Source organism: Jaculus jaculus, chromosome 14 (genome assembly GCF_020740685.1).
Source record: "Jaculus jaculus isolate mJacJac1 chromosome 14, mJacJac1.mat.Y.cur, whole genome shotgun sequence".
Lineage (NCBI taxonomy): Eukaryota > Metazoa > Chordata > Mammalia > Rodentia > Dipodidae > Jaculus > Jaculus jaculus.
The window spans coordinates 69,278,507-69,296,953 of NC_059115.1; the positions used below are offsets into that span (position 1 = coordinate 69,278,507).

Here is an 18,447-nt window from a genome sequence, read left to right on the forward strand (position 1 = left end):
TGTCTCTGCCAGGATTATAGGTGCATGCCACCATACCTCGGTGTTTACATGGGTATTGGCGGTTAATCTATGATCCCCATGGTTACATGTCAAGCACTTTACCAACTGAGCTAGTTCCTCGGCCTCTATATACTTTTAAACTTCTCAAATATATGCTTTTTAAAGGTAAGAAATATTTATACCTATGTTGGGAAAAATAATCTTAGGTTAAGCCAAGTTATTCTAAAAATATTTTCAAACACTTACACCATTTTTTATTGCCATGTATTTTATCAGGAAGAGCTCTGGATTACTCTGAAGTCTCCAGTGGCATAGAAGTCAGAGTCACACCTGAAAGGCTCTCTGGAAAGAGTCACATATATATTCCCATTGTCCACGCTCACTGCATGGATCCTCTGCTTTATTCCTTTGGAGCACCATTTGGGCTTTGCTGATGGGTCTTTGGGGTTTATAGACTGGTATAATCCTTCTCCTGTTGCCAAAGTAATTTTGTATTTATGCCAGGGGCAAACGATACATGGCCGTCCATCGAAATCCTGGGGGGGAGGAAAAACAAGTGATTTTGTAGTTTTGATATTTCAGATGTTCCTGAGGATCACAGACTCAGTACAGAATCGAACTGCAGAACAGGCCAAAGGACGGGGCGTGGAGGTACATACCTATAATTCCTACACTTAGGTTCAAGGCCCACCAAGACTGTATAGTGAGACCCTGCCTCGGAAACAAACAATAAATAACAGGTCAGATTTTCTTATTTTTCCCTATCATCAAGGACAGCCAGCAAGTCCTCCCTGGGGCTGCACAGAAACTCGGAGTTGCATCTCTAGCAGAAGACGGCTTGCTCAGGCAAGCGTGGCCTGCTCCTCGGCCGTGCTGTGACCTATGTAAATGGAAGAGAGAAAAGGAACAAGGGCTTCCAGCGCCTCACAAGGAATTTGCACTATCTTCTAGAACTATAAGCTCTAGATATGAATTTATGATGAGGCAGCTAGGGTCAGCAGGGGCCCTGGAAGTAAATTTAAAGTGGGAAGTGTCATCGAGCCTATGAGGAGGAATCAGAGTCTGCCTCATTTCTTCCTTTCATATATGTGTGTGTGTGTATATGTATATACATATACATATATATATATATTTTTTGGGGGGGGGTTTCAAGGTAGGGTTTCACTGTATTCCAGGCTGACCTGGAATTCACTATGTCATCTCAGGGTAGCCTTGAACACGGAGTTCTTCCTACCTCTGCCTCTCAAGTGCTGGGACTACAGGCGTGCGCCACCATGCCTGGCTGATTCCAACTCTTAAGCTGCCTTAATGAAGCACTTCTCAAACTTTAAGGAGCATGGGCTTCACCTGGGTCTGGTTAAATTTAGCTCTGCTTAAACTCAGTAAGCACAGGGAAAGGGGATTGTGCGCATCTAAGGAGCTCCCCATGACACCAAGGCTGCTGGCCATGGACTGTACTTGGAGCGGCCAAGTTTTTAAAGCTGCCATTTGTTGGGCAAAGGATGGAGCCTTCAGTAAACAGGCCTGAGCTGCCAGGCATGGCTCAGGACCCCCCGGGCTACACGAGGCCACTCCCTCTCCAAGCCTGGCACACCTGAACTTAGATTTTCCCCTGTGACATTTGGCTAGTTGCCTAGGAAACTCCTTATATGGTATCAGCCCGCAACCTTTGCGCAGCCCCTCCCCCTCTGCCCTACCATTGCTTACATGCTAGTATGTATGTCCCCATATGCTAATTAGGCATCAGCAACCAACCTCGTACATCTGTGGTGGTGTGATTCAGGTGTCCCCATAAACTAAGGTGTTCTGAATGCTAGGTTCCCAGCTGATGGATATTTGGGAATTAATGCCTCCTGGAGGGAGTGTATTGTTGGGGGTGGGCTTACGGGTATTATAGCCAGTTTCCCTGTGTCAGTGTTTGGCACAATCTCCTGTTGTTATTGTCCACCTTATGTTGGCCAGAGTGTCATGTCCACCCTCTGCTCATGCCATGATTTTCCCTGCCACCATGGAGTTTCCCCTCGAGCCTGTAAACAAAAATAAATCCTCTTTGTCCCACAAGCTGCTCTTGGTTAGGTGATTTCTACCAGCAATGCGAACTGGACTGCAACAGTAAAGTGGTACCGAGGAGTGGGATTGCTGCTAGACACCTGACTGTGTGGCTTTGGCCTTTTGGAGATGATTTTCAAGAGGAATGTGGGAGGATTTCAAACCTTGGCCTAAGAGATGCCTTGCAGTGCTGTAAGTACAGCTTGATGGACTATTCTGGTCTGAGCTGCAAGACCTGAAGGCAATAAGAACTATGAACTGGGAGGTTTGGCTTATGAGGGCGAGAAAGAGCTTTGCTTGGACTGGACTAGCAGTTTGTGTGAGAAGTTTGCTCTTATTCCCATGTCCTGAGAAGTTGTGCAGGGTTGCTTTGCATAGAAATGAACTGGGGTGAGCAGAGGGATGTGACACAGAAAGAAAACTCTTTGGGTGAACTGTTGCCCGTTCAGCTGCAAGTGAGAGATTACAACCTTTGAGATTGGGCTAGCTGACCTGCGCTGTAGCAACAGGAAGAATGTCGATTATTCTGAAGGGGCCTGAGTGCTCAAGGACTGTCCTATTCTTCAAAGTCTGCTTTATTCCCCCCGGATTAACAAATTGGCACCCTACCTGGTATTGTGGAGTATAAGAAATGCAGGAAAAAGAGGGCCACTGAGTTTGCAACACAGTCTTGTGTTTTGGAAATGGCCATGGTCAGTGTGAAGCAGGTTTGCTGATTGCCTGCATGGAGACCCCATGGGGCCATGAGGATGAACCGTGGCTTTCAGTGCAGACCCAGTGGAGACCCAGTGGAGATGCCAGGACCACGAGATGGCTGCCAAGGACAGCTGCCGGCCCTGATGAAATTTTCCAGGACTGTGAGTAGCCTAGCTGGAGGGGTGGAATTGGAATGCCAGAGACTTGTTGCCGGTTAGAATTATTGGACTTGGAGATTTGTTACTGGCTAGAGTTGTTAGACTTGAAGCTACAGAGTTTGATGTTTTCCCTGGCTGTTTAAATCTTGTATTGGTTAACTGTTTCTTTGCTACGCCCAATGCCATCTTTTGCAATATGAATATTTATTCTGTACCATTATGGGTTTTTTCAGGTAACTTTTTGGTATTATGGCTCAGTTAAAGGATCTTGGACTATGGGGATGTATGAACATCATTAGAATTGATGGGACTTTTAAAGTTAGATGAATGCATTGCATTTTACATCATTGTATGGTTACCAGTTTATGGGGGCCAGGGGCAGAATGTGGTGGTTTGATTCAGGTGTCCCCCATAAACTAAGGTGTTCTGAATGCTAGGTTCCCAGCTGATGGATATTTGGGAATTAATGCCTCCTGGAGGGAGTGTATTGTTGGGGGTGGGCTTATGGGTGTTATAGCCAGCTTCCCCGTGCCAGTGTTTGGCGCACTCTCCTGTTGCTATTGTCCAACTTATGTTGGCCAGAGTGTGATGTCCACCCTCTGCTCATGTCATTATTTTCCCTGCTACTGTGGAGTTTCCCCTCGAGCCTGTGAGCCAAAATAAATCCTCTTTTCCCCACAAGCTGCTCTTGGTTGGGTGGTTTCTACCAGCAATGCAAACCTGACTGCAACAACATCCAATCTCTTCAGGACCCTCAACTGCTTATAAACCCCTTTCCCTACTGATTAAAGTGAGCTGTTCACAGAGACCATCTCCCAAAATTGATTCTTTCACTCACTCATCACCACGGTTGCCTGGACACCTTCGGGAAACTGTGGCAGGCCCCGGAGGACCCAACGACCCCCAGCCACTTACAGGCGGGGACAGGGGATAGTCTATGACGTTATCACCAGCATGTACACATATCCTTTTACATTAGAAATGTAGGAATGCTGGCTGAGTCCTCATACGAGCATCATAAAACCGTCACATTTTCATAACTTAAACATACATATGCTCTCTAACTGAGGCAGGGCAGAGTATTAGGGTAACTGGACCCCTGAAGATGGAAAGAGCAGGAAAGTCTCCACTTGATAGAAATCAAAGATGATTGACTTCTTGCCTAGTTCTCCAGATCTGTTTTTCCTGTTTGTCCACAACCAACCAGGACCCCTCCTGGAAGGGAGGGCTTTCATAGGATTTAAACATTGTGGTTGGTCAAGTTCAGCCCCTTGGGCAGGCTCTCTGACACTTGGGAACTTCCAGCTGTGGGTGAGTTTTTCCCCTCGGCTCAGCTCAGGCTCAGCTCAGGCTCAGCTGAGAGAAACCGTGACCCTCACTCTCCACATGGGCTCCTTTCTTCCCCAGCCCTAGCTCCCCACATGGCAGGAACTCCTTGAACTTTCTTTTCTCTTTTCTTTCCATGATTTTTTTCCCAGGCCCACGAAGATGTGGGATCTTCAGCCACATGGATACCTTTCCTTGGCTCTGTACTTCCCTCAATAAATGTATTAATTTAATAATTATCCTCTTCAGTCTCTTTTTTATTCTTTAATTAAAATTAGAAACTGACCTAGAGTTGGGGTTTAAGGATTTCCCTGTACCCTTAGCACCCCATTACATAACAGGAGAATAGATATAGTTGTCAGGTACAGAGAGAGAGTGTAATACTTTTTTTTTTTTTTTTTTGAGGTAGGGTTTCTCTGTACCTCAGGCTGACCTGCAATTCACTATGAAGTCTCAGGATGGCCTTGAACTCACAGTGATCCTCCTATGTCTGCCTCTCAAGTGCTGGGATTAAAGGCATGAGCCACCACGCCTGGCTGAAAGTGATACTCTTAAATTGACTTTGCACTAGCAGTTAGACAAGGAGATAACATACAAAAAAGATATTAGGTAACTAGGTTTGGAATTCAAGAAGACCAAAGCTATGTTCCCATTTCCCCTTAAGACTTAAAAGACTGGTTTTTCTCTTTAACATTTTACTGTGTTCCATACTTATAAAATTTAAGTTACAGCTGGGCGTAGTGGCACACGCCTTTAATCCCAGCACTTGGAAGGCAGAGGTAGGAGGATCACCATGAGTTCAAGGCCACCGTAAGACTACATAGTGAATTCCAGGTCAGCCTGTGCTTGAGTGAGACCCTATCTAGGAAAACAAAACAAACAAACAAAAAATTCAAGTTATATAGCATATAAAGTAACGTGTTTTTTTTTTTTTTTTTTTTTTTTTTTTTAGTACTTTTTCCTTTTATTTATTTGCCAAGGGAGAAAAGGACAGAGAATGGGCAGGCCAGAGCCTCTAGCCACTGTAAACAAACTCCAGATGCATGTGCCACCTTGTGCATCTGGCTTATGTGGGTACTGGGGAACCAAACTTGGATCTTTAGGCTTCACAGGTAAGCACTGCTAAGTCGTATCTCCAGCCCCAACAAGTAAATTTTTAATTAAAAATGAGACCTCATAAGAGCTACTATTTTATATTTGTTCTTAGTATTCACAAATGCACTGTCGGAGTTCTCTCCATACAAGCACAGATAGGCTTACTTAATTCAGTGGCTGCAATGGCTCTGTTACCATTTATTTAATTAGCTTCATACTATTAAAATATTTAGACTAACTTCAGTGTTACCTTATGATGACTAACTGCAATGAACTCTTCTTGTGGCTAAAACCTTGTGCAGTTACGTTTGCAGGACAGATATCTCATGGGAGAACTGCTAGCTCAAGACACATGTGGTGGTTTATACAGACTGTCACCTGGACAGGTCCCAGAACCACCTGAGGGATTATGTAGATTAGGTTAGCCTCTGTGCATGTGTATCGGGGATTATCGTGATTAGGTTAATATAGGTGGGAAACCCACCTTAACTGTTGCAACACCAGTCCATGAGCTGGGGTCCAGGACTGTACAAACAGCTGGCCAGGCATCACTCTGCTCCCTCACTGCGGACTGAACATGCCGGCTGCCTCCAGCTCCCACTGCCACCCTTCCCTGCCATCGTGGACTGTGACCTGAAACTGTGAGCTGAAACGAGCCTTTCCTCCCTGAAACTGAACTTTGTCAGGTATTTTGTCCCAGCAACATGAAAGTGACTAATATAACATGCATATTTGTGATATTTATCTGTGAAATGATTTCCTTTATGATGTAGGCTTATGAATATGTAGAATGGTAAAAACAATTGTCAAAGCACCAAAGTAGAATTAAGCCCCAAAATAAATGATTTCTGGATAAATAATGAAAAGTAAAAGAATTTAGAAAACATCTGTGTTTGTAAAGAATAAATTTAATTTTACATACCTCAATTTCTCCCAAATGCAATGGTCCTCCTGAATCTGAAAAGGAAAAGTTTATTACATTTAGTCACTCACTGAATTTTGATAGTTCAGTGTTTAACACATACAAGTTTTACAAATGAACCACAAACTCTTACGGTAGCAGCGAATATCCATGGCATGATATTCTCCCTTGTGGTAGAAAATGACTACTTCTCTATCATGGACGACAGCTGTCATTCTTTCAGATTTTTTAATGTCATCTTCTCTGCCAACACAGACAGAAGTATACTTATTCTCTTCAGGGTCTTGTACTGAGCTTTCAGGTTCCATGCTATTTCAACAGAGGAGGGAAGGCAAGGGGTAAAGAGAGGGAGGGAGAAAAGAGAAAAAAAAAAAACTGCAGTGGTATTCATTAGTTTGGCATGTAGTTAGAGATATGATAAGAGTAGTCTGAACTTCTTGAAACTTATGAATATATTTTCCTATAGCTATAAAAATACTTGATTATAGTTGTCATTATTTTGAGTTAGAGTTTCAATACCTACCAAAAGTAGGCAATATAAGATGAGACTCAAGTTAATTTTAATACTTAAAATGGAAATTCCAGGGCTGGAGAGATGGCTTAGCAGTTAAACGCTTGCCTGTGAAGCCTAAGGACCCCAGTTTGAAGCTCAACTCTCCAGGACGCATGTTAGCAAGATGCACAAGGGGGCGCATATGTCTGGAGTTCATTTGCAGTGGCTAGAATGGCACGCCCATTCTCCCTGTCTCTCTCTCCCTCCCTCCCTCTCTCTCTCTGCCTTTTTCCCTCTCTCTCTCTGCTAATCACCTTCAAATAAATAAATAAATAAAATAAACAACAAAAAAAGGAAATTCCAGAACCCCTGAGAATAATGCTTCATAATCCTTTTATTCTCTATAAAATTCAATATTAAGCATTTAGTTATTACCTGTATTGGCTCATTTGATTTTACATGGAATATAGACTGAAGTCTTTTTAAAAATTTTATAGCAGCCAGGCGTGGTGGGGCACACCTTTATTCCCAGCACTCAGGAGGCAGAGGTAGGAGGATCACCGTGAGTTCAAGGCCACCCTGATACTACATAGTGGATTCCAGGTCAGCCTGAGCTAGTGTGAGACCCTACCTCAGAAAACAAAACAAAAAAAATTATAACCAGGGCTTAATGGTTAAGGTACTTGCCTGCAAAGCCTAACAACCCAAGTTCGACTATCCAGAACCCACATAAGCCAGACACACAGGGTGACTGACTTATGTGCACAAAGTGGCACTCATGTCTGGAGTTCGATTTCAGTGGCTAGATGCCCTGACATGCCAATTCTCTCTCCTTCCCTCCCTTTCTCTCTCATAAAGAAAACTTTAAAAATTTTATAAAAATTAACACATCTCCATTAAGCTAAGTATAAACGTGTCTGTCAGTATCATTTTGCCATCCTCTGTATTTAAATCCAAGTACTTCAGCTGATAACTGAACTTTTTGTTGTGATTGTTGGTTGTGGTTTTTTTCTATGTAGAGTCTCACTCTAACCCAGATTGACCTGGAACTCACCCTGTAGTCCCACACTGGCCTTGAACTCACAGCAAACTTCCTACCTCTGCCTCCCAAGTGCTGGGATGAAAGATGTGCACCACCATACCCGGCCAAACTGCAATTTTAAAACCTCTTTTAGTTCTTTAAGTTTTGGCAAAGGTATACATTGTATGTTGAACAAATGCCCCATTCCCCTCTACCCTTTTCTCACCTGTTCCCCTCCCATTTGTCTCCTTTGTTCCCCTAGACAATTTCATATCTACTTTCATTTGTATCATATATGTCATATGTATCATATATATGTGTGTGTGTGTGTGTGTGTGTGTGTATCATATATATATATATGATACATATGTGACTATATAAAACCTAGGGAACCAAAATGAGAGAAAAATACATATTTGCCCTTCTGACACTGCACAGCCAACTTTTATAGGCTCAACCAAATAACTACTCTAACAAGAATTCTCGTTTGCTTACCACAGGTGGAAATAGGTATTACTACTGCCTTATTTTAGAAATTCAAAGATAATACTTTATTCTCACTTAACTTAGAGGAGAGAAATCTTCTGCAGGTTAATAAATATTTTCCTTGGCACAGATATTCAACTAAGTTATTTGAAAGTGGCTCAGAAGCACTGGATACCTTAATATAGTAACAATCTGTTGATTTCATGTGAGTAAAAAGCATCAATGTCAGAGCTTCAGGTACCATATGCAACTGGCACAAAGCAAGTTCATGCCATATGAGGGTAACTGGAAAGGGGGTTCTTGCAAATAAGGCATAAGATCCTGTAGGTATCTGGCCTATTATCTTGTAGCAGAGGTATGTTAAGTGTTCAAAGAATATGCTTGAAAAAAAGCAGGAAAACCTCTCAAGGAATAACTGAACAATAATCTTTAAATTCACAGCAAAATTATAAAATAAAAAAGGACCCTGGCTCAAATCCTCAGGACCCATGTAAGCCAGATGCAAAAGGTGGTGCATGCATCTGGAGTTCTTCTGCAGTGGCTGGAGGCCCTGATATGCCCATTCTCTTTCTCTCCTCTCAGTCTCTCTCAAGTAAATAAAAATGTTTTTTTTTAAACTTTCAACAACAGATCTTCAGATTCTCCTGTACAATTCTGTTAGAGATTATTATTTGATAAACATTTTCTGACCACCAACTTTGTGATTGGCACTTCAGGACGTAAGACACAAAAGCTTTGTGCCCTCCCCAAAGTTACATTCTATATAGCAACACTAATATGAATACACAAATACATAAGATAACTATGTGCTATAATCACAGCAGATGAAATTAGACTGAGTAATATATGAGAGTAACTGTGGAAGGTGATTTTGTAAAGAATGGCAGTAAAGTAACTGAGACAACAACTGAGCTGGAACCCCATGAATGCAAGTGAGCCAGATAGACTAACAGTGTGTAGAAAAACAAAACAAAACAAAACAAAACAAAACAAAACAAAACAAAACAAAACAAAAACAAACAAACAAAAAAAAAACCCCTCCTTCTTGAAGGAACAGCAGATGCAAAGCCAGGCTGTACAGCTCTGGGGCAGGGGGTGTTGATCTAAAAGCAATGGGAAGCCACTCAATGATGTAAAGTGAGGCAGTATAATACAACCTACTTACCAAAAAAATGCCCTGGGATCTTTGGGAAGTGGATTGTAACCAAATATATGAAAGCACAGAAATTAGAAAGCTGCTTCAGTGGAGCATGAGCGAGAGAGTGACTTGAGTCAAAGTGTTTCCTCGGTGGGAAAGAAAATTTAATAAGGCCTAAGCTAATTCCTGTATCACTGTAGCATTTAGAGGCCATGTGGAAGAAATGATGAATGGCAAGACCACTACAGCAACTAATTTATGGCTAATCAAATAAGAGGGATTCACTGCTTTCTATTCTATTATTTGCCTCAAATTCCAAGTAGATGATAACCCAAATAAACAAAGTGGTCGATGAGGTAAAACCAGTAAATAACACTGAAGAAAACCTGGGCTTCCCAGGAATCTCGGATTGTCCCAAATTTGGTATCCAGTAAAGACTCAGTAAAGAACTAAACCTACCCTGTCACCCTTTTTTTTTTAAACAGTTTTTAAAAAAATTTATTTTATTTATTTATTTGAGGGAGAAAAAGAATGGGCAGGCCAGATGTATGCACCACCTTGTGTATCTGGTTTTATGTGGGTACTGGAGGCTTGAACCTGGGTCCTTTGGCTTTTCAGGAAAGCACCTTAACTGCTAAGCCATCTCTGCAGCACCCCTGTTACCTTTTCTTTCTGCAAATTCACTTATTATTTTTATCTTCACTCTTCTAGGAATTGGTTAGTACTCAGGTAAGGGCTTACATCCAGAACATCACCATTGTAACTTTATTTTCCCTAATATTTCTAAAGCTTGTCTCATATTTTATACTTTTCTTGTCAATTGTAGAAATTAAAAGGTAAAGAAAATAAGACTAAGAAATTATTCAATACTATTTACAAGGACAGTCACAAGACGATAGGTCTGATTCAGTCCTCAAATCAAAATGATGATTTGTATATGCCACTGTGCAACATTTATCAACTGTTCTTCAAAATTCAAAGTTAGCTATAAGTGTATTTTCAATGCAAATAACTCTAGTCATCTTATAAGAGCTCAGCAGGTGGTTATATCATACATAAGCCTTCCAAACAAAATCCAGCAGCAATTCCAAAGGCTGTGGCAGGCCAAGGTTTTATATAATATTTTCATTTTCAATTCCATCTTAACAACTTCATGATTCTTATACAGTTATGTAATCAGTGAGAAGTTTCCAATGCCTTATGAAAGGTAAGGAATTACATATGGATAAGAAAAGGAAAAGAATAAAAATGATTTCCCATGTTAACTGTAGAGATTCAGCTGCTGTTAACACTAACAAGATTACCATTAATCAAACACATACCTGTCTATAATTTAAAATATCTAACCAAGCTATAAGCACATGTCAATTTCAAAAAATAAATAAATAAATAAAAAATAAAAGGAAAATTACCTACCACAATCCACCTTCTAAAACAGACTAATAGCACACTTTACAGGAAATTAAACAGACTTTTCCATGACTAACAGGAACCTGGCCCTTTTTATTCCATTTAAGTTTTTTTGTTTTGTTTTGTTTTTTGTTTTTCGAGGTAGGGTTTCCCTCTAGTCCAGGCTGACCTGGAATTCACTATGTAGTCTCAGGGTGGCCTCAAACTCATGATGATCCTCCTACCTCTGCCTCCCGAGTGCGGGGATTAAAGGTGTGCACCACCACACCCAGCTTTATTCCATTTAAGTTTTATGTCAACAACTTACACACACACACACACACACACACACACACACACACACACACAGTCACACACAGACCTTGCTCTGAAGGGGCACTAGCTTAAGAGATTCCAAACCAAAGACTATCTGCTCCCAACAGGAAGGAAAGTTTATTCATGGAAGTGCCAAGTGGTTTCAGGCCTTTTGTAGATATGTCCCCGCCCACCCATGAATTTTCTAAATATTTATTTAATCCTTTATGATAGGGTGAAAGTTTTACAATGCTAGTAGGAAAAAAGCATGGCTCACTTAAAAAGCAAGTTTATCAAGACAGATAAATTATTATTTATGAATCTAAGTGTAATTGGAGTGAGCTTTAGAGAAAAGGAATGTACAAGCTGAACCATATAGAAGACAGGATATTAGATATTATCAAAAACCTGGGTTCAAAAACTGACGTTTAGAGAGAGAGGAAGGGACGGAGAGGAGAGAGAATATGAATGTGTATGTACTGATAGAGAGAAGCAAAAACCCTCCTTTAATGAATAAAGAAAAGCCACATAAATAAGTTTAGGAAAGAGCCAAGATGTCACATTCATACTCAAATTACTCCTTGTTCTGATGACCCCAGCTGGGCTGGGGTGTAGCTCAGTGGCAGACCTTGTTCTGTAGCGTATGCCAGGGCTCCATCCCTGCCACGGACAAACTCTCATGATTAACCTAATTATTTATATATGTGCTATTTAAAACACTTTAAAGACGAGGCAAAGGGGACTGTAGCCATGATTTCCCGAGTTAGTTATGGCTAATGCGAACCTGGAATACAGTATCTCTCACCAGTCATCTAGTTTGACTTGATTTTGGCAAGTTCCCAAAGTATACCATTTGCTGGGTGGCAGTATTTACCTTCCGAATTAGACGTGCAGTCTCTATCAGATTTGTGATAGAATAGACAAATGAAGCAAAAATGAGAAAGGGACAAGTTAACTGAAAGAAAAGGAAACAGGCTGCAGCAAAAGAAATAATATGTGAAGCCGGGCGTGGTGGCGCATGCCTTTAATCCCAGCACTCAGGAGGCAGAGGTAGGAAGATCGCCGTGAGTTCAAGGCCACCCTGAGACTACACAGTGAATTCCAGGTCAGCCTGAGCCAGAGTGAGACCCTACCTCGAAAACAAAACAAAAAAATAAATAAATAAATAAATAAATAAAAAATAAAAGAAATAATATGTGGACTGGAGAGATGGCTTAGTGGTTAAGCACTTGCTTGTGAAGTGTAAGGACCCTGATTCAAGGTTCGACTCCCCAGGACCCACGTAAGCCAGATGCACAAGGTGGCTCATCCATCTGTAGTTCGTTTGCAGTGGCTGGAGGCCCTGGTGAGCCCATTCTGTCTGTCTCTCTGCTTCTTTCTCTGTTTGTCATTCTCAAATAAAAATAAACAAAAAAATGTTTAAAGAAATAATGTGTGGGCTGGAGAGATGGCTTACAGTTAAGGTGCTTGCCTACAAAGCCTAAGGACCCAGGTTTAATTCCCCAGTTCCCATGTAAGCCAGATGTACAAGGGGGTACATGCATCTGGAGTTCATTTGCAGTGGCTAGAGGCATGCCCATCAAATAAATAAATAAAGAAGCTGGGCTTCAATCCTGGCACTTGGGAGGAAGAAGTAGGAGGATCACTGTGAGTTTGAGGCCACCCTGAGATTACCTAGTGAATTCTAGGTCAGCCTGGGCTACAGCCAGACCCTACCTGGAAAAAAAGAAAGAAAACGAATATGAAGAATATGAAATTTGCAACACAGATAACCCACAAAGGATTACAAGGCAGAATGTATGAAGAACTCCTATAGATCAGTAAGAAAGATGCTAAACAACTGAAGAAAAATGGACAAGGCATGAACAAACATTTTACAGTAAGAAATCTGATCATCTCATGTAAAGATTAATTTCATTAAGAAGTTGAAAGAAAAGCAAATAAAAGCCAAAATGGAATATGATTTTCCATGTACCAAAGTGCCATCCCAAGCATTGGAAGAATGTGGAGCAACCACTGGTGACGGCGTAAACCAATCCCACTTCAGGCAGGTGCCAGAGAAACAAGCACAGGAGCAAGAGGAAGCATGCATAGAAACGACCGCAACAGCAAAACAAGAAACATCTTCAACCTCAGCAGCAGCAAGATGAATAATCTGTATGTTCATTAATGGAATGCTGTAGAGCAGTGAAAATGTATTATTATTATTATTTTGGTTTTTTGAGGTAGGGTCTCACTCTAGTCCAGGCTGACTTGGAATTCACTATGTATTGAACTCACAGCGATCCTCCTACCTTTGCCTCCCAAGTGCTGGGATTAAAAGCATATGCCACCATGCCCAGCAGATTAATTTTTAAAATGTAACAACAAATTTAAAAATTTAACAATTTACAGTATGCTTTCATTTTTATCATGTGAAAACTATACAAACCAGACAATGTTATCCATGAAAAAATTTTATAAGATAGACTTACAAAGAAAAGCAAGAGGATAATAAATAAAAGATTCCTTAAATGTCTCAAAATATTTAGTTCTTATATGTAAGCTTATCTTTTCAATACCCTTAGAGAATGTGTCTTCATGTAGATTACAAAATGAACTATTAGAGAATTTTATACAGCTATGTCAAAATTTTAGCAGCAGAGGGGGTAGTAAGTGAATAGCACCCCACCCCCCAAAAACCCCAAACTGGTAAAGAAGTACTAGTATCAAGCAAGAACAAAACACAATAGATGTAGACTTTCTCTGAAAGTTAAGTAAGCTTTTCTGAAAACCCAACTTCAGTTTCTGAGCATAGAGCACAAGGTTTGCCTCCAACCAGGAGAAAGTGTAGTGAACTTTTAAGGGGCTGATAAATGAACAGAGGGCTGAGGCTCCATGATAACAGTTTCAGAGAATTATGATTATAGCCTTGTATTATGCTTAAGAAAGTATTATCCTACCAAGCATAGTGTCCTCTATGTATCATAAATGTTACTATTTATGATATGCGATGAATGTATAATTAATGCCCATATTGTGCTTAATTAAGTGGGGTGAATATCATGGTCTGGCCAGACAACAGTGAATGCATGTGTTCACCTTTAAAAATATAAACTACTGTTTCTCTGATGAACTAGTCATGAATTCCTACATATTTTCTCTATAAGACACAATCTTTCAAAGCTTTTAAAGCCTTTTTAACATTGACAGATATAATTGTATGTATTTACTACGTACAACATGATGTTTTGAACTATACACACACTATGGCATGACTAAGCCTTGCTAAATAATAAATGTATTGCCTCGCATAGTTACATTGTAGAGACAGCATTTCACACCCACTCAACTTTTTCACAATTCCAAAGTATTATTAACTATGGCCACTGTGTCAAACAATATATATCTTAAGATAAGACAATTTTCACTAAATAAAAGTGGGAGATCAGCTTACTCAGTTTGAGAATTAGATGAAAAACTTTTGAAAAGTTTTTTTTGTTGTTTTTTGATTTTTGTTTTTCGAGGTAAGGTCTTGCTCTAGCTCAGGCTGACCTGGAATTCATTATGTAGTCTCAGGATGCCCTTGAACTCATGGCGATCCTCCTACCTCTGCCTCCCGAGTGTTGGGATTAAAGGGGTGCGCCACCATGCCCAGCTACTTTTGAAAATTTTGTTGTTGTGTTCCATAGCTGTCTTCAAAAAGAAATATTTTTGGCCAGTCCCTGAAATTAAATTTTTTAAATGATACTAACTTCACACACAAAAAAATTACCTATTAACTATATAGACAATCACTATTAAATTTCCTACAGAGAATACATTCCAGTTGATTGCTTAAAAAAATTAACTTGTTTCCTTACAAAAGAGAAGTAAAGGTACTTACGTTTTACTACTCCCCGGGAGGAATGACTAAGGTGATTTTACTAAGTGTGCAGACTTGGCCTACATTATTATCAGAATGCTTATCTCCAGGGTGACACCCTTGGCTTTGGGGTTCACAGAAAAGAAATACCTTAAGAAGTTTTGTAGTCTTTTAGATGCCACACTCCTGACAGATGAAATTGAGCCATGAGTGCTTAGAAGCCCCATATGCACTAACCCTTGCACAATCCAGGATCACTGAACTAAGGTGCTGACTCGGAGTTACTTTCATGGAGGAAGAAACAGCTTTTGCGTTTTTGTTTTTTTTTTAAGGTAAGAAAGTTTCTGCTTTTATTGAAAATTTATGTACGACTCAGTATTGTAATAAACAGATAAACATTTTCACAAAAAAACAGTGCTATGCTAGAGAGAAAATAATAATTGGGGAGATTTACTCATAGTAGCAAGACAGATATTTATCAACACAGAATAAATATTAACAACATTCTCTGAGCCAATGTTGAGACACGACAGAAAAGTAGGAACCAAGCAAGATGTAATAAACAAAGTCACTGGGCTCTGGGAAAACACCACTATCGTCCTGTAGAAGTCCATCTGTGACCACAGGAGAGCTCCAACCTGGGTTTAAATCCTAATTGTGTACGATTTGGGCCAAGATGCTTAAATTTTCCTTTGCTACAAAAAGGCCTGCCCGTGCCTGGCACTACCTACACAGGACCATTATAATAGAAGAAGAGGACGATATCGAAATCAAAGAGAGTGGGCTGGAGAGATGGCTTAGCAGTTAAGGTGTTTGCCTGCAAAGCCGAAGGATCTCCCAGTTGGATTCTCAAGGACCCGCTTAAGCCAGATGCACAAGGGGGCGCATGAATCTGGGGTTCATTTCCAGGGGCTGGAGGCCCTGGCACACCCATTCTCTATCTGCCTCTTTCTCAAATAAAGAAAGAATAAAAACTTTAAAAAAAAATTTTTTTTAATAAAAGAGACTGGATGAGAGGAGGGGATATGATGCTGGAGTTGTGAAGATGAATGTGGGGGGGAGGGAATTATAGTTTATTGTCTATAATAATGGAAGTTGCCAATAATAAAAAAAAAAAATTAAAAGGCCTGACACGTACAACGTGGAGAAGAGAAACCTTTAATACAGTCTCGATTATTTATAGCTGGGCCTAATCGCAGGAAATGCTCAACTCAAGTTGCTTGTCATCCCTAAGGGCCCTCCAGCCATCGGTGGCTGACAGCGCAGGCGGCCACGGGCCGCAGTGAGGCCGGCCGGGCCTGGGCAGTGCCGCGGGCAGGGCCCGGAGGACCCCAGAGCGGGGCAGCGGGGATGGGCGGCGTGCCCATCACCCCGAAGCTGCAGGTCCGGGGAGCGGCCCAAGGTCAAGGTGAAGGCGTCCCGTGGACCTCTCGCCCGGGGCAGAAGCTTGTCCCGGAGGGCTGACCGAGGACGGACTGCGCTGGTCCGCGTTAAGCAGTGAACAGCCGCCGTCTCGCTCAGCCCCCCAGCGACCGGAAACAGCGGGCGCCGCGAGCCCCGCCCCGCGCCCAGCCCCGCGCCGCGACAACTTACGGCGCCGCAGCCCGCGCCCCGCCTCCGCCAGATGCCCGCGCGGCCCCGCCGACTGCGCCTGCGCGGGCGGGAGGGGCGGGGCCAGGCGGTCACGTGCTCCTGCAGCGCCCGCCCCGCCCCCCCCCCCGCCCCCCCCCCCCGCACGCCAGGGCATCCGCGGAAGAGCCCGAGTGAGAGTGACGTCTGGCCCGCCGCGCTCTGCCCGGGTTTCTCAGCTTAATCCCGTGTGTGCTCAGGAAGCGTGGCATCCCTTGTTGTTGCTATTTTAAGGCGATTGATGCTCTGACAACGTTTATCCACATTTTAAATGCATCCAGCAATCCCATGCTTGGGAATACAGCCTGTAAAATATTTATTATGTTTATCTCTTTATTTATTATGTCTTTGACACCTTGTCAAAAAGTTTTTTTTTAGATAAGCCAGGAGTAGTGGCGCACACCATATATATATGTGTATGTATGTATATATATATGTATATATATATGGGTGTGTGTGTATATATATATCTATCTATATATATATATATATATATATATGAGGCCCTAGCATGCCCATTCTCTCTCAAATTAAAAAAAATCACATATATGTGATATATGTGTATATATATATGTGTGTGTGTGTGTATATACACACACACACATATATATACATATACACATATATATGGTGTGTATATACACACACACACATATATATATATACATGTACACATATATATGGTGTGTATATACACACACACATATATATATATATACATGTACACATATATATGGTGTGTATATACACACACACATATATATATATATACATGTACACATATATATGGTGTGTATATATACACACACACATATATATATACATGTACACATATATATGGTGTGTATACACACACACACATATATATATATACATATACACATATATATGGTGTGTATACACACACACACACACACATATATATATATACACACACACACATATATATATATACACATATATCACATATATGTGATTTTTTTTAATTTGAGAGAGAGAGAATGGGCATGCTAGGGCCTCCAACCACTGCAAATGAACTCCAGGTGCGTACACTCCCTTGTGCATGTGGTTTAAGTAGGTCCTGGAGAGTTGAGCAAGGATCCCAAGGCTTTGCAGGCAAATGCCTTAACCTCTAAGCCATCTCTCCAGCCCATGCCTGCCTTTAAAATGTCATTTTAAAGATGAGCCCTAGGGGGCAGAGAGGGTAGGAGATGGCTCAGTCAGTAAAATGCTTGCTGAACAATCTTAAGGACCTGGGTTCAGATCCGCAGCATTGGCATGAAGCTGGGTGTGGCAGCACACACCTGTGAACGTGTGTGTGAATGTAAAACGTCCCCCATAGCCTCATGTGTTTGTGACTCCGCCTCATGCTCAGTCCCCAGCTGGAGGAGAATTTTGGAGTGGAGCCTGACTGGAGGAGGTGTGTTACTGGCTGCAGGCCTTGGGATTTTATGGTTCAGCTCTGTTTGCTAGCATTAGCTCCCACACTTCTGCTGATTCCCCCCCTGCTAATGTGACAGGACGTGTCACATCTGGCTGTCTCCTAGAGTCATGCTGTCGCTGCCACGGTGAAACTTCCTGTTGAAACTAGAAGGGGAAACAAACTCTTTACTTCCATAGCTGCTTCTGGTTGGGGATTTTTTCCCAGCAACAAGAAGGCAACTGCTGCACATTTGTAATCCAAGCCACGGGGAGGAGGAGAGGAATGATCCCTAGAGCTTGCTGTTTAGCTGATCAATGAATGCTGGGTCCAGCAAGAGACCTTGTCTCAGAAGAAAAAAAAAAAAAAAAAAAAAGAAATGGAATATGATTGAGGAGAACCTCTGATACTAGCATCTGACTTCCACACATACAAACACGCACTCACACACATGCCGATTAAATAA

At 41.6% G+C, this 18,447-nt stretch overlaps 1 protein-coding gene across 2 annotated transcripts; it reads right to left on the reverse strand.

Annotated features, from left to right (window-relative positions):
• Positions 1-229: 229 nt before the first annotated feature.
• On the reverse strand, positions 230-16,543 carry Rfesd (Rieske Fe-S domain containing). 2 transcript variants are annotated; one of them, XM_045134214.1, is made up of 4 exons: positions 16,526-16,543; positions 6,380-6,555; positions 6,247-6,281; positions 230-536 (listed from the first exon to the last, which is right to left on the reverse strand). In XM_045134214.1, the coding sequence occupies exons 2-4, from the start codon at positions 6,552-6,554 to the stop codon at positions 273-275; spliced, it is 474 nt and encodes a 157-aa protein (XP_044990149.1). In that variant the 5' UTR covers position 6,555; positions 16,526-16,543; the 3' UTR covers positions 230-272. The 2 variants fall into 2 exon arrangements, with proteins under 2 accessions (XP_044990149.1, XP_044990150.1); XM_045134215.1 differs by lacking the exon at positions 16,526-16,543 and adding an exon at positions 14,954-15,053.
• Between the last annotated feature and the right edge of the window lie 1,904 nt (positions 16,544-18,447).

Coding starts and splice junctions, on each gene's coding strand:
- Rfesd (XM_045134214.1), bottom strand. CDS start 6,554: ATGGAACCTGAAAGCTCAGTACAAGACCCTGAAGAGAATAAGTATACT. Junction 6,282..6,379: donor CATGGATATTCGCTGCTACC/GTAAGAGTTTGT, acceptor TTTCCTTTTCAG/ATTCAGGAGGACCATTGCAT. Junction 537..6,246: donor TGCATTTGGGAGAAATTGAG/GTATGTAAAATT, acceptor CCTCCCCCCCAG/GATTTCGATGGACGGCCATG.